This window comes from Gossypium hirsutum, chromosome D07, assembly GCF_007990345.1.
Source record: "Gossypium hirsutum isolate 1008001.06 chromosome D07, Gossypium_hirsutum_v2.1, whole genome shotgun sequence".
NCBI lineage: Eukaryota > Viridiplantae > Streptophyta > Magnoliopsida > Malvales > Malvaceae > Gossypium > Gossypium hirsutum.
Window position 1 is genome coordinate 8,420,660 of NC_053443.1, and position 22,149 is coordinate 8,442,808.

The 22,149-nt window shown below is 31.7% G+C and overlaps 1 protein-coding gene and 1 pseudogene across 1 annotated transcript; both read left to right on the plus strand.

The window, feature by feature from the left end:
• LOC107953486 (E3 ubiquitin-protein ligase BRE1-like 1) lies at positions 1–3,129 on the plus strand (annotated as a pseudogene).
• Positions 3,130–13,207: 10,078 nt separating this feature from the next.
• Positions 13,208–19,237, plus strand: LOC107953485 (protein LONGIFOLIA 1). The gene is made up of 5 exons (XM_016888806.2): positions 13,208–14,345; positions 15,077–15,147; positions 15,455–17,521; positions 17,601–17,748; positions 18,173–19,237. The coding sequence occupies exons 1-5, from the start codon at positions 14,201–14,203 to the stop codon at positions 19,018–19,020; spliced, it is 3,279 nt and encodes a 1,092-aa protein (XP_016744295.2). The 5' UTR covers positions 13,208–14,200; the 3' UTR covers positions 19,021–19,237.
• Positions 19,238–22,149: the final 2,912 nt, after the last annotated feature.

Genomic DNA, 22,149 nt, shown 5'->3' on the forward strand with positions numbered 1-22,149 from the left:
AAGGCATGGGCGCATGTTCAAAGTTTGAAATCCTGTCTTGATGAGCATAATTTGGAATTGTGTGTTAAGACAGCTAATGAAGCTGAAGCAATATCCCAGCAAAAGTTGGCTGCTGCAGAAGCTGAAATTGCTGAGTTGCGACACAAATTGGAGGCTTCTAAGAGGTTACAGTTTACTTGTTTCTTTTTCTTTATATTAGATTACCTTTTGATGTCACTGATTCAGGTTTATTATTTTAATATTCCTTTTCTTTCTGGAAGCGGATTTTGCCTAGATCTCTGCAAACCTGCTGCTATTCGTAAAATGTTTATTTGATGTGCCTAGAGAATTCCACCACACATTATTCTGTTGAAATTCTCATTACCAGAATGTAGATGTATTAGAAATTGTGTAGCTGGTATTTATGTTGTCGCTACCTTCATTTATCAAACAATGGGTTTACGCCTAGCAAGTGAAAAGTGTTAATTATGCTGTTATTTCAGGGATAAATCTAGGCTTACTGATTCTTTAAAAGCCAAAATTGAAGAAAATGAGGCTTACTTATCTGAAATAGAGGTTAGCTTCTTGTCATTTAGTCTTGGCTTTGCCTTTGGTACTTTCATGATGTTTTCATTACACCATTAGTTTGGTTTTCCTCAGTCAATTGGACAGGCATATGATGATATGCAAACTCAAAACCAGTAGCTATTGCAGCAAATTACTGAAAGAGATGACTATAACATCAAGGTAATCAATTATTTGGTTTATGATATTCAGAGATCCATTGAAAGTTTATGCACTAGCATCATTGTACCCTTTTCTTTCTTTCTTTCTTTTTTTTTTCCTTTTTTGCTACTTACTGCCATAAAACGATGGTCTCTTGATAAGTTTTCTGTAACTATGTCTTTATGCTGACTAGTTTTAAATTGATTTTGTATAACTCTGCCTTTTTTAAACCCTCAAGCATCCAGTTGTCACTAGCTACCACTGCCAGCCGTGTACTTAGAGGTGAACGGTGCTTCATATACTCATAGATGTTTGATCATGGAATAGAAATTTTTACTTGGTAACCAATCACAGAAGCTAACAATCATCATTTCCCTTGAGTTAAACATGAGATAGAACTTGGGAAGCTGGGTTCAGTTCTTGGTCTCTATTTGGGTGTTAGTTGTCGGTGTGAAGATTCATAGGTATTCTCTTTGGCTGGTCATCTGATATGATTGGTTGGACTTGTGATAACTAAGTGCCCATTTTCATTAATGTAAAATTTTATTGAGATTTCATTTATTTTTGGCAGGCACTGAGATTTTTGAATAGCCTAACTCCTCCAAATATATCAAGGATGAGGGTTTTATTGGCCCAAACATTACTGAAATTTGCAAAAATAAAAAATGATGTTGATCTTGTAATTTTAATTTAAAGACAGATTATGATCTAGTATTTCAAGGTAGCAGTTCTTCAACTAGGCTCTTCAGTGTTGTAGTTTGAGCTCTTGTTCTCATTTCCTGACAATTGGAAAAACTTGCTTCTGTGCCATTTGACTACATTAAGAATGGTTTTGTACCTGTTACTTAGAGAAGAAATACTTCATAACATGTAGCCTATGTTGCTTTCCTCATTTTCCTTGAATTACCTTTGTCCGACAGCAGTATCTGAAACATATTACGGTGTCGGTATGATTCTCCAAGTATATGGAAAAACTTAGAAAAATTGGCCATACTTGTGTTGGGCACATGCCCCTATCTGATGCACACTCCCAAGTTCAAGTAACATAGCATACAGCTATGGTTTGTTCGATTCTGTTTTGGACACTGTTTTTTATTTGGCCTGTTTTCTCCATCTATTTCCAAATTTGCTTATAGATTATTCCGTTCTTCAGGTTGTTATTACAAAATGCTACCATCTCTTCTGCAACCCTTGTGTGCATAAAGTCACCGAAAATCGTCACCGCAAGTGTCCGATTTGTGCTGCAAGCTTTGGTGCCAATGATGTTAAACCTGTTTATATCTGATTTAGGAGCTCTCATCAGAACTGGTTATCCATGAGATTCGATGCACATCTCACATGCTTGCACTGTCAACACAGATATGAACACTCACAGGTTCCATGTATTGTTGTTTTAGAGTTGTTAGAAAAGAATCTAGACTGGAACTAGAGGTTTCCTATCCGTTTGGTCAGTGCAGATCCTCTCAACATTTGCTTGTTTGGTTCCAAGTTGATTGGACTTAATTCTACAGTATTTTATGATGTTTGCCTCTTCATTTAACTGCCTGGAACCACTGGAATCTTTCAAGTTACTGTTTGCAGATTATTCAGAATTGATCAATTTCTGTATTCTGCTGAAACCTTTTGGAGCAGTACTCAAAAGTTTTTGGGCTGCACAGATTTTAGTAGAACATTTTAGTATTATTTGTTTTCTTTTTCATTTTTTCTTTATATATATATTAATGGTAGTTTATGACAGTTACATGTTGAAGGACAATAGTCTTCTATTTCTTTTATTTATTGTGGAGGAAGTAGCCATTATAAGGCCTTCCTTTGGAAATTAACGAGTCTGATTTTGCTTGTGTTCCTCTAGGTAGGGGACTAATGAGAATGATTGAATCATGAGACTTACTGTTGTATCCGTATCATGTTTATATATATATATTGCTGTGCCGTAATTGTATTCAAAATATTCTATATTTATATAAATTTTGATATGTTGGCAATTCAGATATTGAGACGTTAGTGCATTCATGTTGTTAATGTCTTTACTTTGTAGCAATTTATGTTCTGCTTCTACAGAATGGAAGAATCGATTATGGTGAATTTGTTGCCATGGTACTAATTTTCAGTTTGTTGGCAGATTGTACAGCAGATCCAGAATATGATGACTCATGAGAAAAGCGATCGGGAAACGGTTTTGGTTCGTCGCATGCTCCAGGACGGGTTACTTGATGTTGTTTGTTTGAAGCATTAGAGAGATGCTGTTGGTTTATGGAATGCCATAGGTTTTGTAAAACTTTGAGGAGTGTGGAAGTGTTAAAGTTAATCAAAATTAACAAGCTCACTATAAAGCAGCAAATTTATATTAGATTCCCATAATATACTTGCTGCATAAATGCCTTTGATTTCCATAAGTTTATATTTAAAGTTGGAATTTATAAATGTTTCAATGAGTATATGCTGCCACAGTTTATAGGATCTTAGAGAAATGTAATTTTCACTAACACAAATTACTCTTCTTTGCGGCTTAATTTGACTTTTAACACTAAGTAAGCTGCCACTAAATTTATTTCTTTTTACAAAATATTTAGAAAAAAATATTAAATTATATTTAGAAAAATTATATTTAATAATAATTATTTTAAATTATATTTTATAGTATTATATATTATGATTTTAGTAAATTCATATAAAAATATTTAATATTAAGAATTTTATTAAATCATATATTTTAATTAAAATATATTTAATAATAATTATTTCAAATTATATTTTATAGTATCATATATTATAATTTTAGTAAATTCATATAAGAATATTGATTATTAAGAATTTTATTAAATCATATATTTTAATTAAAATATATTTAATAATAATTATGTTAATTTATATTTTACAGTATCATATATTATGATTTGAGTAAATTAATATAAGAATATTAATTATTAAGAATTTTATTAAATTATATAGTTTAATTAAAATATATTTAATAATAATTATGTTAATTTATATTTTACAGTATCATATATTATGATTTGAGTAAATTAATATAAGAATATTAATTATTAAGAATTTTATTAAATTATATATTTTAATTAAAATATATTTAATAATAATTATGTTAATTTATATTTTACAGTATCATATATTATGATTTCAGTAAATTAATATAAGAATATTAATTATTAAGAATTTTATTAAATTATATATTTTAATTAAAATATATTTAATAATAATTATGTTTAAATATGATTAAATTATTTATTATTGATAATAAAATTTTGTTATAATTTAAATAACAATAACAAAAATCATTTACCAAAACAAATTTATGCTAAGGGTATTCTAGTCATTTTAGTTTTTTCTATTATGCTATTACACCTCTATTCCATTCAACCAAACACAAGATTACTATTACGCCTCTATTCCATTACATTCAACCAAACAGTGGATTAGCTATTACACCTCTAATCCAATACACCTCTAATCCCAATACACCTCTAATCCAATACACCTCTAATCCAATACAGCGAACCAAACGTGCCCTAAGAGTTTTATTATAGTAAAGATAAAGAGATTTTAATACAATTATGATTAACTAGATTATGGCACACTCATGTTGTGGGTGAAAAACAAAATTATGTCACAAATATATCTATAAAAATCGATATGAAAAATAAATGAGGTTTTGGTTCAAATGAAGTAAAGATGTTGAAATTTATAGTGTTTTAGGTTTAAATCTTATTATGTGTTTGTATTATTCTACTTTTATATGAAAAGATATAATTTATTCTATAAAGCAATGTTGTTTTATAATTTATTTTATGTGTTTTAGGTGCTTGAATTAACTTGTGATACAAATTTAGTGAAGAGATTAATATGTAATAAGTATAATATCCGTATCATGTTTTTTTTTTCAATTTCATATCATGTTTATAATAGGAACTTGGGTTGATATTAGACTTGTTCATGAGTCGGGTCAGGCTGAGCTTGGACAAGTATTTTTGCACCTCGGGTCGATCTGGTCAAGCTCGAATTTAATTTAAATAATAACAAATTTAAATTTGATTATAATATATATAATATCAATTAAAAATATATTTAATATTTTTTTTAATTTTTGAATAGTATAATGGACATTTTGGGTAGATTGATCGAGCCGAAAACTGGCCCGACCTTAAAAATTTTTTGGCATCGACTCTTGGTCCAACTTGATCCATGGATACATAAGCTTTTTTAATAATCCCATTACATGTTCTAATCATATTTGTTCCTTTTTTATAGAACTGCTCATAGTCCCTCCAATTGATAAATAGGAGGATAATGCGCTTTAACATACTCGAACCCATACCCTCCTACATTGACAATAATGCCATATCAATCAAGCTAAATCTATCATTATACAAATCAATATGAATTTCATTAAAAATATGGATACATAATTATTAGTAGAAATATTATTTTAAAATCTACCTTTTAGAAATAAACCTACTTTATTGAAACATTATTTGAATTAGAAAACGTATATTTCTCACTAATATGCTTTAAAAAGAATAATTGGAAGATGAAAAAGCTATATATGGTACTAGGAATATGGGTAAACTATCTCATTAGTTATTTTAATATATATCGTTTTTATTTAATTAAATTAAATTTTTTTCTTTAATTTGATTATTTCGAAAAAAAATTAATCAAATTAGTCGCATTACTGCTAAATGACAATGAAAGTCTAATGATGCATTTTCATGCTAGTCACTCTAAAATTAGGGTAAACTAGTCATTAGTCACTCTAAATAGGGATCGTTCTTATTTTAGCTACCCAAAAGCTTTTCGTACAAATGCACTATTAATATTCCATTATCATTTAACGATAGAGTAACTAATTTGATCAGCGTTTTTAGAATAATCAAATTAACAAAAAAAATAGATGATTAAAATAAAAATAACCCCTATTTAAAGTGACTAACCATATATTTTATCAAAAAAATATGTGTACAAACGTGGTGAAACAGTACCTTAATACTATCTTTAACCGACTTAAATTTGGTGTGTTTATTTTGCAGGAAGGGTATTTATAGACAACAAATTAAATATAAATTGAGAAAATACGTTAATTGTAATTATTTTATAAATTTTTTTAGTCAAAAGTGAATGTAATAATTTCAATAAAGTTTATAGTCACACTCTTGAAATATGCACGTGTATCAACTTTTCCCTAATTTAGGCTTTTTTTTCATACATCACCTAATTTAGGATTGATTTATTATTAGATTGGATAATACAAAGTAATTAAATAAAAATATAATTATTAAGGTAGTAATTATACTCTCTTATAATTACAAGGAATTATAATTCTTCACGCGTGTTTTACTGACAGAGTTTTATGTTATGTTTGATAGTACAAATACTTTATATTTTAAAAAATATTAGTATGATAATAAATAATTTTTAAATGAGTAATAAAAATTTAAATAAAATCATCATGCACATTATGTTAATTAAAAAAGTACTTGATAATATGATTACTAATAAAAATAGTAAGAAAAATACACATAGTATGCAATTTTATCTATTTGTTCTAGTGCATATTTTTTTGGTTGTTCCCTCTTTAATATTTAATATATGCTTATTATACTAAGTTCATTATCATTTGAATTTGAATCTGCATTACTAAGATTATCAAGATCTCCGTCTTCTGTTTACTCTTCGAAATATGGATTATCTCAATTCAACCTACAATTCAAGTTATGAAATATGCAATATGCTAGTATGCTCCAATCTTATTTTTTTACCCGCGGTTTTTTATCCTCTTCGGAGGGATTTTTTCACGTAAAATATTTGTGTTCGATCTTTTCGATTTCTTTGTTGTTTTACTTGTTCATTGCTTAACCGGGTTTATCCCCAACAATTCTTTTAAAAATAGATTTTTTTTTTCATTCGATTTTATTTGGATAAAACGGGTTTCATGTGAGAACCAAACTCAAACCGAATTGTGCGATTTAAATGATAACATCAACTCGAAATTGAACCAAACATTACAAAGCCCGAACTGAATACATCGGTTTGGATCAATTTTTCGATTTTCTCGAAGTCCTAAAATTCATGAATTTTCCAATTTGACAAATAATTAAACACAAAAATTTTAATTAATTAATTGTTTCTTCAACAAACAATTTTAATTTTCTCGGATTAGCAAGTCTTTGACTTGAAAAACAAAATTGGGGATATTAGGACAATTACAAAAAGAAAAGTGTCCAAGTCATTGACTTGGACTTTAACTACTACATTTAAAATTGCTAAATAAAATAAAGAGTAATTTAAAACCAACACTCAAGTTTTAATTATACAAATAAACAAATTGGCTGCCCTTCTTATCTTTCTAATATTTCACTAATTAATCAATTTTATGAGTCTACATGTCTAATTCCTCTCATAATTTTGATGTTTAACCTTCCATTAATCTTGGGACCTAATCGATTTTTAAATTTAATTTAAATCATAAAATAAATTTTATCACATACTTATGCGTGTGAAAACCATAAATATAGAACACAAATGTGTGTCTATAATAAAACATACGGCTTGAAACTAATTAATAACAATAACCATGAAACATGTACGATACTAAAATAAAAAAAAAGATTAAATTGTTTACCATTATGTTGTATTCAATCTTGAGTAGGCGTTGAGTTAACTTGTGATACCAAGTCAATTAAATACATTATTAATATTAGAAATCCTATCACATGCATATGTGTGTGAAAACCATAATTTTTGAACACAAATGCTTGTTTGAAAGTAACACGCAATAAATAACGAAATATGATATTTGAAATTAATTAATAATAATACATTAAATATGTACATTATTGAAATGAAAAAATTAGATTAAATTGTTTATCATTGTGTTCTCATAAATCTTAAGCCGGTGTCGAGTTAATTTCTGACGCCAGCTTAATCAAATACATTATTAGTATATAGAACTAGTGGAGGTGATAATGTGTGAATAATAAAATTGAAATATATCAAAATATCAAAATAAAATTTTAGTTGAGTGATAAATTAAAGGTTTTTTAAATATAAATGGCGTGGATTTAAATATCACTATATGCATATTTTTTTGGTTTTTTATGTGAAAAGACTAAAATAACTTCAAATAATAATATTATTATTTTAATTATAGAAGGACATCCCAGTAATTTTTTAACTGAGTTGGTGTCTGGTTGACTCGTGACACCAACTCAGTCAGATGTTTTATTAATGGTATAGATACAACTGGTGGAGATAATAAATTTTGCATATTAAAAAAATGTATAAAAAATATCAAAATAAAATTTGATTGAGTGGTAAATATAAACTTTTTCTACTTCAATTTGTGTGGGTACAAATCCCACCATATCCATATTTTTATTGATTTTTTGTTAAAACGAAAAGACTAAAATACCCTCGAATAATGTGATTTATTTTAATTACAAAAAGATATTTTCATAATTTCCCTATCCGAATTGGTGTCCAGTTATCTCGTGACACCAACTTAGTTAGGTTTTTATTAATAATACAGATATATACTATTGATGGAAGTAATAAAATATGAATAATAAATTTAAAATGTATAAAATTACAAAAATAAAGTTTTAGTTGAGATGTAAATAAAGGTTTTGCTTGTGCAATTGGTTTAGGTTCAAATTTTACCGTATGCATATTTTTATTAGTTCTTATTAGTTTTTTTTAAAAATGAAAATGCTAAAGTATCATCGGATAATATTAGCTTTTTAATTACGGAAAGGTATTTTCGTAATTCTTGTAACCGAGTTGGTGACCTAGCTTTAGTTGAGCAATAAATTAAAGGTTTTACTTATGCAATTGATTTAGGTTTAAATCCTACCATATGTGTAATACCAATTATTTGCCTGGGCCCATATAATAAACCAAAACAAGAAAAATACAATGAACAGGCCAACGTTTTGCACGGCCCAAACTTAAAACCCAAACAAATAAACAAGCCCATACCACCTTAGCCGCAGCATTCGGCCCCCCAGCAGCAAGTAGCGCCGCAGGCTCCTCGCCTCCAGCAAGTGCTCAAGCGCCACACGTCTCGGGGCCGACCTCTCCACGCGTGCCAAACTCTCCACACACTTGCAAACACAGACTCAAAAGAGCCCGAATGAGAGGAAACAATGAAAGATAGCATTTCTATTTGATTTTTCGGGCTATATAAGGCTGACTTTTATCTTGTAAAAGGGGACGGAAAAACATATAGAGGAAATCAGAGAGAGAAAATTCAATATGAGTGCAAATCGGGGTTTTTTTCGGTGTAAAAGGGAAGAGAAATACATATATCGAAGTGTTTTTTTACAAAGGTTTTTTTCTTTTCGTTTTTCAGTATCCATTTTCATTTTCATATGTTTTATCTTCTTTTATTTTCATTTTATTTTGTTTAAAATAACATAAAAGAAAGAGGGAACGCTTACTTGGTGTCGCCACGGTGCGCCCTTCTCCGCCGTGATCGGAGACTGAGGCAACCGAGGGCGGGGGCTGACCTTGATTGGCGGCGGCGCAAATAGGGGTTAAGAAGAAACCCTAGCAGAGGGGGTTTTTGTTTTTTTTTTCATTTTTTTTCTTTTTCTATTGCAAAAATGAGGTTTTAGAGGAAAAAACTGCTTTAAATAGCAGATCAAAACGGCGTCGTTTTGCCCAGACTTTGACTCGCGCGGTGACCTGACCCGGAGGGGAGGATCCGCGAGTTCTGGCCAAATGGCGAATTTGCGCGTTTGGTCCCCCCAATTTGTGTCGCGCTTCAATCTGATCTGTTTTGTTCTTTTAATTTGGGCCGCATATTTTATTTTTATTTTGATTTGGTCCCTCAATGCGCAACGTTTTGGAGGGTGGGATTAATTTCCCTTTTAGTCCCCCATTGTTGCTCGCGCGTTCAAGTTGATCTTTTTATTTATTTTCGAATCTACCCCATTTTTCGTCTTTAAGTTCATTTTAATCCATTTTTTTAAAAATTTTATTTCATTATTATTCTTTTTAAAAAAAAGCATTTTTATTATATTATATATTATCATTATTACTATCATTATCTTTGTATTCATTCACATGCATTTTTCTTATATAATATATATATGCATTTTTATATAGTGTTCACCTATTATTTTTTATACGATATAACATGTATGCATATTTTAATATATATTTTCTAAGCTTTTTTTTAAATACGTATATACTTTATATCTACATACTTTTTTCTATTTTATTTTATTTTATTTTACTTTCCTTTTTTATGCTTTATACTTTATATATGCATATATGTTTCATAACATGTGCACGTTTTTAACATATTTATGTACCCGTTTTTTAATAATCATTATAAACATTTTTATTATTTTACATGTTCTATCATTTTATATATATGGTACATATACATGAACTTATACATTTTTGTAAATATATGCATATGCGTATTTTTATACTTTCATTTTGTTTTCAACACATGTATTTTTATTTGTTTTATTTGATATATTCCATTCCCTCTTTTTACATGGATGTTGGTATGTGTGTTTGATATATGTGTACATATGTTTCCAACTTTACTGTTATATTGTTTTTATATATTTATTTGCAAATATTTATTCGTATATGTTGTAAATTAAAGTATCTGTACCATATTGTACATTAACTTTTTAACATACCCTTTTAAAAATATATTTTAGTTTTAACCATTCATCAAGGTTATTTTCTTGATTCAAAGGTTTTTTTTTTGAATAAAAGCATTATTGGAAGTTTGGGATTTTCGAGGGAAATTGAGTCCTAACGTATTGGGTTCTGATTTTCTTTGTCAATCTTAAATGACCGAAAATATTCTTTATTCAAAATGCATGAGCATAAAAAACATTTTTGGGAACTTAACTTGTCGTGCCCTAACGTATTGGGTGTGGCCTGTTACTTTCTCGAAATGAAGATTTTCACATAAAATAAAAGTGATATTCAAAGTTCGGGGATTATGAGGAATTGTACCCTAACGTATTGGGACTCGATTTCTTTACATGACTTGAACAATTGATTATTCTTTTTCAAATGTCATCATTTGAGTCGATTTTAAAATCTTTTTAACCTTCGACACTAAGACATTAAATGATCAATTTGGTACCGATTTTGGGCGTTACGAGGGTGCTAACCATTCCTCGTGCGTAACTGACTTCCGAACTCGTTTTCTCAAAATTCGTAGACCAATATAATTTTTAAGGTGAGCCGATCACACCTTAATAAAGGATCGGTGGCGACTCCAGTTTTGTTTTTAAAGTCGACAACTAAATTTTTGTTTTCGAAAAACGGTTTCGACAATATGCATATTTTTATTGGTTTTTTTTTAAAATGAAAGGACTAAACCTCATTATACACATATATTTATTAGTTTTTTTGAAAATGAGAATACAAAAATATCCTCGAATAATATAACTTATTTTAATTACAAAAATACATTATCATAATTTCCATAACCAAGTTGGTAATCCGATTGAAAGTGACACCAACTCAATTAGGAGCTTACATAATAATTAGAAATCCTATCACATGTGTATGCATGTGGAAACTATAAACTTAGAACACAAATGTGTGTTTAAAAATAACATACAATAAATAATGAAACATATAGTTTGAAACTAATTAATCATAATAACACATGAAATTTGTACCATATTAAAATTAAAAACTAGATTAATTTGTGAGTAAAACGAAATTTAAACACATAAATACATTAGATAAAAAAATACTAAACGCACTACAATTATTTATCATAGTTTTGTCGACAATTGTGAGTTAGAGTCCAATTGACTTGTGACACCAATTCGATTAACAATATTATTAATAAATAAAACTAATGGAGATAATAGCTCGTGCATATTAAAATAAAAATGCATAAAGTATATTAAAATGAAGTTTTGGTTGAGTAATAAATTGAACGCTTTACGAATCTAATTGATGTGGGTTTAAATCCCACCATATACATATAATAAAATTTTTGTTAAAATGAAAAGACTAAAACACCCTCAAATAGTATAACTTATTTTAATTACGGAAATGTATTTTCATAATTTATTAACTGAGTCGGTGACCCGGTTGAGGGTGACACCAACTGAGTAAAACACTTAATAAATAAGAAGTATAAATATACAACTAATGAAGATAATAACTCGTGTATATTAAGATAAAAATGTATTAAAATGAAACTTAAGTTGGATGGCAAGTTTAAGATATTAAACTAATTTAATCGATGCGGGTTCAGATCTCATCATATACATACTTTAATTTGTTAAAATATCTTCAAATAGTAAACTTATTTTAATTTCGTAACTGAGTTAGTGGTTTGAAGGTGAAACCAACTCATTAAATACTATAAATATAGATTAAAAACAATTTAATATTATTATTTTAAAAAAGATTGAATAAAATTTCTCTTAAAAAGCAATTCAACTTCCAAAAATATATTTGGGGTCTAAGTTTTAGGTACCAATACTAATAATGCATCCATTATTGATAAATTTTTCTTTATACGGTTGTAACTTTTTTGCGATCTTTTGGTAAAAGAAATGTCCAAAAGCCAAGCTACGATCAAACTTTTTAGACTAGGCGATTTTTAATTTAGATTAAATATTAGAGGTATCGTATTCGGTGTGTTTATGCTCGGTTTTAGTTTTGAGATTTTGTTTCTTAACTCCAAAAAAAAGTTCAAAAGAATTTACGAAATGTATTAAGAATCTACCGAAGAAATGTTTTATCATTTTGGCCTTAGTGGGATTCGAACTCAAGCTTTAAATGATCATTATATAGAACATATTATTTTATTTGAAAGTTTTACGAGTACAATTAAAATACAAATACAAATACAAATATACGTCGCTAGTATCAAATTATTACAATTCAGGTTATTCGAAGAATTGCGAAGTAGAATTAAACCATTCAACACGATAGATTAAAAATTAATATAATCTAAATTAAAGTAAACAAACTAACTGAATTATTACAATGGTAATTGGAGGTTGAAGTGAGTCTCCACTTGAAAATTTTTTAATTGTCTTCATCCGGTCTGACCTACTGATCTAATTTCATTATTAGTTTAATAAATAATATTATAATAATTAAATTTAAATAAAAATAATTAATAAATAATAATTGGGGATATCAAATTTTGATGGTCTAAAAAAACCGCGTGAGGCCTACCAACTGCCCAAAAGTCTTTAAAATTTAAAAATCGTAATTTAATTATTATCATTTTAAATAATTTTTGTTAAAATTTATCAACATAACATATTTATTTTTTGTCAATTATATAAAGACATCATAATAAATAGGCCAAAAAAAAATTAACAAAGTCTATGATTGGACAAAGAATTTTAAATAAAAAAATAAAATCTTAAATTTTATCAGAATACAAGTACTAACAACATAATTTTAACCCTAGTAGAAAAAAAAAGTAAACAAATTCCCGAAATTAAATAATTAAACAATCTTAAGGTAATGAAGAAGAAAGCCACTTGTAGAGTAGTTGATAGGAAAGAGGAAAGGAATGCTTGTTTTGATTGTTTTGTCTGACTCCTGAAAGAATCACATGGCATTGGCATGCAAAGACAGCTATTATCTATACACTCCCCCCTCCTTCATCCATTATTCCACATGGATTTCTCAGATAAGATGAACATCTCTCTTTGAAAAAACACCTCTCACTTCACTATTTTTCTTTTAATTCCCTGTCAGTTCATTGCCCATCACATTAATGCTCCTTTTTTACATGTCATTATAACTTACTTTCTCTTTTCTCTTCTGGGTTTTTTTGTCTCCGAGGATGAACACCACCCTCACATTTCTCTTTTTCTTGTTGGATCTCAACAGTTCTGTTTCCTTTTGACAGATGGGTCTTTTAGTTTTGTGAAATGGGGGTATTGGGTCCCTTCCCCTTTTTTTCTTTCTTTTTGTTTGTATTATTATTATTATGAGATTCAACACTAGGCATTGTTTGCTTTGCCTGTCAGATTCTCAATAAGAATCCTTTTTTTTTTAAAGTAGTGTTTGGGTAAGTTCTTTTTGCCTCTTGCAATTTTGAGCTTTGGAGGGTTTCATTAAATTGTGGGGGGTTTGAGTTTTGATTGTGAAAAACAAAGACAATTTTGATATTTGTTGGTAGCCAAAGTTACTGAATTTTATGAGGAGTTTTAGAACATGCACAAGGAAGAAATCTGAAAAAAATTTGATGATTCTGTTTTAAATCAAGCAGTGTTTGAAGTTAATGTTGGAGAAAGGTGAAACAAGAGACCTAATATTTGTTCTCATTGGTTCTTGAATTAATAGAGTTGATTCTCAATTGAATCCTTGTAGTCCATATTAGCAAAGAAATTGGTTCTGGTTTTTATGGTGAAAGAAGAGAAATAGTGGTTGCAATTCAATTGTTTGAAGAAAAAGGTGGACCAAGAAGGGGGGAATTATTAGCCTTTTTAGGTTCAATTATTTGAAGAAAATTATGGCTGCAAAGCTTCTACATTCATTGGCAGATGAAAATCCAGATTTGCAGAAGCAAATAGGATGCATGGTTGGGGTTTTCCAAATCTTTGATAATCATCATTTGCTTACCACTAAGCGCCTCAGCCATAGGAATCTTCCATCAGGTAGCTCTTTTAGGGATGTTGGCATTTTCTTTTTTGATGAAATCTATGTACTTTTTTTCATTGTTTGGTGCAATATTCATATAAAATTTGTGTCAATGTTCTTTTAGTTCATTGTTACTAGCATTGGCCGTGTTCTATAGCATTATTATCTATTGGCATCTGTATTTTCATGTTTCCTTTTTTTGTCTAGTCAATACTTTTCAATGATTGATGGCGCAATATTCATATGAAAAATGTGTCAATGTTCTTTAATTTCAGTTTCATAATTCATTGTCACCAGCATTGCCCATTTCCTACACCATTCTTATCTATTGGAATCTGTATTGTGTATATGTATGAATATGATTCATGTTGCTCTGCTGTCTGACTCAAAATACGTGGAAAAACTTGGAAAATTTACACATACCCGTGCTGGACATATGCCTGTGTTCGACATTCATTCTACTCGTAGTTTATGATTAATGTATGTTTGAGTATTACTATTACAGTGTGGCCTATGCTCCAACTAATTCTCATGATTTCAACTGCTTTCTATCTGTTCATTGATGTATGGAAGTTGGATTCTTAAATGTTTTGAAGTAATGCTGTTGTATGAATGAATCTAATGGAAGAGTTTAGATTATTTAAGCTGAGTTTTATCGAAGCTGAATTTCTATTTAGAGCTTGTTTCATTTTCGCTTTCCTTTTTTTAGTATTTTGTAAACTCAAACATTTCATTCGTGCATTTGCAGGTAATTCCCACTTGAACAATGGGATCCATGAAGGGGATTCAAATAATGTATTCCATCGACAAACAGCAACAGTAAGTCTCCAGAAATTCACTCCGCATTTCTCATCCCCCTCCCTAATGTCACCACTGTTTTTATGTTGTGCAAGATTGGATGGTTTGTGGTTCATTTCTTCACTAAGTAGTTGCTTCCCTAACATATAAAAGATTCTCGCTATTGTGTTGCGATTTTATCTTGATGCCTCAGATTATGTTCATATGAAACTTTCTGATATCTGATTGTGCATGCTGATTACTGAGATTGCTTCTTTAATTATTGAAAGTTAGTAAGGTGATGCCATTTTTGTACCAAAATCTGTCCTTACGGTCATTTGGTTTCCAGGAAACGAATATAAACAGAAGTGGGAATGAGAAACAAAGAATTTCGATGGAATCTCCAAGAGCATCTTTTTCATCATCACGCTCATCTTCCTTTTCTTCGTTGGATTATAACAAAACAGCTCAGCAAGGGGTCCCTTTCCCTGAAAATCCTGATAGGGACACAGCAATGAATCGACCAAGTACTTCTCCACATTTGGGGCCTCAATGTGTTGACCTCCGAGATGTGGTTAAGGATTCAATGTATAGAGACGCAAGAGGACTGTTGGTCAAAACAGCAACTAGAGAGGAAGTATTGGGCAATACAGTGAAGCATAGAGATTCGCCGAGGCCATTTCATGTTCCTAAATCAGTGGATGGGTCTTATGGTGTCAGGATCAATGGAAAGAAAAATGTGCCTGATGATTTGAAGGAGTCTCTTAGAGTTCTTGCAAAACTTCGGGAAGCACCTTGGTACTTTAACAATGAAGCTCGGGAACTTCAAAGGTCATCACAGGAAGCAAATGGTTCATGGAAGTCAATTTCACGGGACACCCATGCGCCTCGCTTTTCTTATGATGGAAGAGAGGGCAAACATTCATCTTTTGAATCACGAGACACCTTCAAATCGGCACCAAAGCTTAAAGAGCTGCCGAGACTTTCTTTGGATAGTTGCGAAAGGTCAATGAGGAGTTCAAGTTATCTTACGGAAAGTTTTCGTAATAGTGGAAACTTGGCCAGTGGAGTTGCTAATCCACCACAACCACCGGGAGCCCCGAAGCGCCCTCCTAATGTTATAGCCAAGCTGATGGGCTTGGAATCATTGCCGAGTTCTTCCTCAGCTGATGAGGGGCAGTTGGGTGTGATTAAAACCTGCTTGACTGAAGATAACAATCCCTTCTCATGGCCGCTAAGAGGAAATGATCCGAACAAGCCAACCGGAACTAGCTCTACGAGAAGCTCATCGAAAGACCCGACATCTCCGCGGTGGAAAAATCCCGACTTGATCATGAAACCTATTTCTAGTTCAAGGTTCCCCATTGAGCCAGCACCATGGAGACATGTTGATGGAACTCGAGGTTCTCGGAAACAACCTCTCAAACATGTAAAATTTCCAGCCAAGAGTCCAAACACTTTCCCTTCCGTTTATGGTGAGATTGAGAACAGACTGAAAGATCTAGAGTTTAAACAATCCGGAAAGGATCTCAGAGCTCTTAAACAGATAATAGAAGCGATGCAAGCAAAGGGACTCCTTGACACCCGGAAAGAACAAGCTGCAAACTTGGTGAATCAAAGAGGCAATGAACCAAAATGTGCAAGCCTCGATCAGAATCCAAGAGGCCAGCAAAGTCTGCCGAACACTCGCATCAACACTTCCACAGCTAGGGGTTTGGATTCTAATAGAACATATGAATCTCCTATTGTTATCATGAAACCAGCAAAACTTGTTGAGAAAGGTGGTATTAAAGCTTCAAAAGTAATTCCAATAGATGACTTTTCCAGCCTTCCCAAGATTCAAAGTGGGGGATCTGTAGATAACAAAAAGGGTTTGACAAATACTCGAGTAGCTCGAGATCGTACTGCCAGAAATAGTCATAGCGGTTCTGCTTCCAGCTCTACTGATAAGAAAGCTAATAGCAGGAGTATTAGGTCCATACAGCCTTCGATGAAAGGTCCGAAAGAAAGTACTGCAACTACAGTAAAGAATTCGGGATCGGTGAGCCCAAGACTGCAGCAGAAAAAGCTTGAATTGGACAGGCGATCTCGTCCACCTACTCCACCATCTGATCCAAGCAAACCCAGAAAGCATTCCAACCGGCATTCATCTGAGTTTGGTTCCCCTGGTGGTAAACATAGACCAAAATCTCCAGAAATGCAGCAATGTGATGACCAACTGAGTCAGATAAGTACTGAATCACGGGCTTCTAGTCACCAAGGTGATGACATTTCTCTGCAATCAGACAGCAGTATCATCCTGCCGTCCAAGTTAGATGTGGAAGTCACCAGTCATGAACAAACTGTTGGGATCATTGATAGTCAAAGCCCATCCATGACGGCAGTGCAGTGTTCAATTTCCGACTTAATGCCGAAGGTGACATTTTATTTTGAGTCTTTACAATTCATTCAATTCTTCTTTTTGGTTACCTTATCTTACCTTACCTTACATGCAGAAATCAACATCAAGAATGGTTGAGGACTCAATGGAAGAACCTGCTGTGGTTGGTCCGGAGCATCCAAGTCCAGTTTCTGTCCTTGATACCTCGGTTTATAGAGATGATGAACCATCTCCAGTAAAGCAGATATTGAATGCCTCTGGAGGTAATAGTTCTGTTTTTGGGGATACTTGATTCGGAGTCGGACCTATAAACTGTTGTGAATTAGATTAAAATGCAAATGTTTCTTAGTTTACGCATTCAATGCATATTTTATTCTTTGTCAAACATTTTGTTGCATGTCTGTATAAAGTTTTAATGCAATGAATCCAAGCAATGCATACTAGTTATAATCATACTCGACTAATAAGTACGATAGCAAAAGGCAAAGGAAAAATTAAGAAGGAAATCATATCAACATTTCATTGTGATTGCCACAATTGCTGTTTTTGTAAATATAGTATAAGTCCTAATACTTTTTGAGTATTTATATGCCCTCCTGACCGCATTATCCCTACTGACTGAGAGAAACCAATTGTCTCAAATAGATCTGTGAACTAAAGATCTCACTCAAATATGCGTTGTATCAGGTAATGGTGCTGAAGGTTTGAACGAAGATCACAAGGAAGAGCAATGGAACCCTGCAGATAAGTGCTTGGCTAACAATGTGGGGTCTGGTCTTACATCCGAGATTAATCGCAAGAAACTACAGAACATTGAGCATTTGGTCCAAAAACTGAGAAGACTTAACTCCGGACATGATGAAGCCAGTACGGATTACATTGCATCCCTTTGTGGAAATACAAATCCCGATCACAGATACGTTTCTGAGGTATTATTAGCCTCAGGCCTTCTACTGAAAGATCTTGGTTCTGGCTTGACAACATTTCAGCTCCATCCATCGGGCCATCCCATCAACCCGGAGCTGTTTTTTGTTTTGGAGCAAACCAAAGCAAGCTCTTTGTTATCAAAGGAAGAGAATAACACCGTAAACGCTGGATACATTTCCCATTCAAAGTTGAACCCTCAGAAATTCCATCGAAAGCTTATATTTGATTCTGTTAATGAGATTCTAGTTGGAAAGTTGGCTCTATTTGGAGCATTTCCGGAGCCTAGGATAAATTCCGGCAAGTTGGCAAAGAAGACCCTCACTGCACAACAGCTTCTAAAAGAATTATGTCTCGAGATTGAGCAGCTTCAAGCAAAGAAACCGAATTGTGACCCGGAGGAAGGTGAGGATGGTCTGAAAAACATATTGTGGGAAGATGTAATGAGTCGATCAGAGAGTTGGACGGATTTTAACAGTGAGATTTCGGGGATGGTGCTGGATGTTGAACGGTTGGTCTTTAAGGATTTAGTTAATGAGATTGTGATTGGCGAAGAAGGTAGCTTACGGGCCAAGCAAAGCAGGCGGAGGCGGCAGCTGTTTTCCAAGTAAACTATTTGCAAAATGCCTTCTAAATGTTTTTTTTTTTCCTTTTTTTTTTTGGTTTTCATGAAAGTATAATAATTGATGGATAAGAATTAAGAACTGCAAGCAATGTTTTGTATCATACTTTCTCAGATTATGACAGCATTCATATTTTGTATTAAAACTCATTGTATATGAACTCATGTTTTGTTTTATGCTGATCAGCTAATGGTCTATGATGTTTCATGCCCTGTCTTGTGAACCGAAGTACAGTTCAAGTTCATTACAATCAAGTTTGCATGTAATCTCATAATTCTTGTATATGCTGCAGTTGAATCTGTTTATTAACTTTTATCTGCAGTAGTAAAATAGATTTGGATAATGAATATTTAATAGTTTATATTCATATCTGGATAATAATTGAAATGTTATTGGAAGTTATATATTCATATATTCCTAGACGGGATGAGCCATGTTGCTTTATTGACAGATATATTCAAGTATATCATATCAGCACGTGTCTCTTTATTGAGCATTTAGAGTTTGTGTGATGTGGCATGGTTTTTATTCTTGATTAAGGCAATGAGCCTTGATAAGATGAACACTTGATGAGGTGTCTTTCTTTGTTTGTTTTGGCGTGGAATGCACCTATAGCTGTGGAGTGAAGGGATAATGCTCACGCCACAGAAAAGTGATGTCGTTTGACAGCACCCTTTGAATTTATGGTTGCGGATGCATGTAGAGTTTTAATTCATCAAGAAAATTGGTAGATATCACAAATTAATTTAATGAAATCTTATGTATGATTCAACTTAATTTTTAAAATTTGATGAAATCGATATATATATGTTAAAAAGTAGAAAAAACTTAAAAACAAATTTAAGATAATTATTTGGTAATGAAATTAATTAAAGGAGATGTATGATCAAATCCATAGTGAAAATTTTTAATTTTACAGGCGGAGTTGATATTTTGTCATGTATTATTAAATTTTATTTAAAAATATTAAAAAATAAATAAATAAGACATGTGACAAAATCTCAACTGCTTGTGAAATAAAAATTTTTCACAACCAGCATACCGAATGATTACCCCCATATATTATTTATGAATAATTATTTGGTATACTAGTAGTGAAAAGTTTTAACTCCACAAGTGATGTTGAGATTTTACCATGTGTTCTTAAATTATATTTAAAAAAAATTAAAAATAAACAAATAAAACACTCGTTTTTCCACGACTTGTAATTAAATAATTACTCATTATTTATTTTGTTGAGTATCACTCCTAATTCAGTCAAATTTGAGAAATAATATTTCAGTTAAACTCTATTTATTTGTTTCAATCAAACTCTGATTAGTCTAGATTATTTTATTATTATTTGACTTATGAATTTAGCCTATAAATAGACTCTTTTATAACATTAGAAAATATACACATTAGAGATTAGAACTCATAACACATTTAGAGAATTTTGTGTTTACGTTTTGAGGGTTCTTTGTTTTTTGGTTTTCGGGGTTTAGTTTTTATCTCCATATTTTGTACTCTTCGTTCTTTTGTCATTATAGTAAAATTATCTTTACCCTTGGTTTTTTATCCTCTTTGGAGGGGGTTTTCCACGTTAAATTTGTGTGTTCAATTTCTCAATTTATTCTGCTATTTTTTTACTTGTTGCTTAATCGGGTCGATCCCAACAAGTGGTATCAAAGTTAGTTCAATTTTCATAGATCAGCCCGTTTAGAGATGGCAGCAACAATGTTTGAAATTGAGAAGTTCGATGGTGAGATAAATTTTAAAATGTGGCAAGTTCGGATGATGGCAATTCTAGTTCAAAGTGGCTTGAAAAATGTTGTTATCGAGAAAAAACCTAGAATTTAAATCAAACAGAATGAGAAAAGCTTGATGAAAAGGCTTTGTCTGCAATTCAGTTGTGTCTTACGAATACGGTATTGTAGGAGGTATTGATGAAGTATACCTTATCCGCCTTGTGGAAAAGGTTACAAACTCTTTATGCGACTAAATCTCTAGCTAACCGTTTAATGTTGAAATAACATCTATTTACATTTCACATGAACGAATGTGAGCTTCTTAGAGATCATATACGTCAATTCATTACTCTTTTAAATAATTTAAAGAATGTTGAGGTTCAGATTGACGATAAAGATCAAGCTATGATATTATTGTGCTATTTACTCATTTCAAACAAGTCTTTCAGGGATATCCTAATTTATGGCAAAGACAAACTCTTGTTTGAAGTTGTGAAAGGTCATTTGTTGAGTAGAGACAAACTCGACAATGAGTTTGGTTTGGACCGCAAGGCAAGATAGGCAAGCTTCTGTTTTGGTAGCATCAAAGAAATGAGACAAAATGTGTCGCTATTGTAAAAAGTTAGGTCACGTCAAAGAAGATTGTTATAAACTGCTAAATAAAAGAACTGCTGAGAGTAACAAGGAAGATGTAGCTGGTGCTAATTTGGCCGATGAAAGCGGTGATGATTTTTTGTTAGTGTCAACGAGCGATAACTCCAAGCTCACGTCCGAGTGGATTATAGATTCGGGGTGTTCTTTCCACATGTGTCCAATAGAGAATGGTTCTTCACATACAGTTCGGTTGAAGGTGGAGTCATGGTAAATGATTCATCTAGTAAGGTAATTGGTATTGGTACTGTTAAAATTAGGATACACGATGGGACGATTAGGACACTCAGATGTCAGGTATATACCTGATTTACGAAAGAATCTCATCTCCTTGAGTATTTTGGACTTGAAAGGATGCAAAATCAACATCGATTCGAGCGATATTAAAGTGTCTCGTGGAGCTCTCGTTTGGTTAAAAGGTAAAAGAACCGACAGCCTTTATATTTTGGAAGGTTCTACAGTGATCGGTGAAATCGAACATCCCTCGTTCGTTATGAAGTCAAAGTCGACTCGTTTGGAGCGGAGGCAACTTGGTCATATGAGGGAAAAAGGAATGACCGTTTCGTTGAAGAGAGATTCTCTTTTTGATGCAAGTTTTGAAAAGTTAGGGCACTATGTTCGTGAAAATCAGACTTGGGATAGTTTTAATTTGGTAGTGTACAAGTCGAAGGCTAGAAGTCTTCCAGTTTCTAAGCATAAATTCGACTCAGCTAATTCCCTGCATAGTTCAAGATAGGCC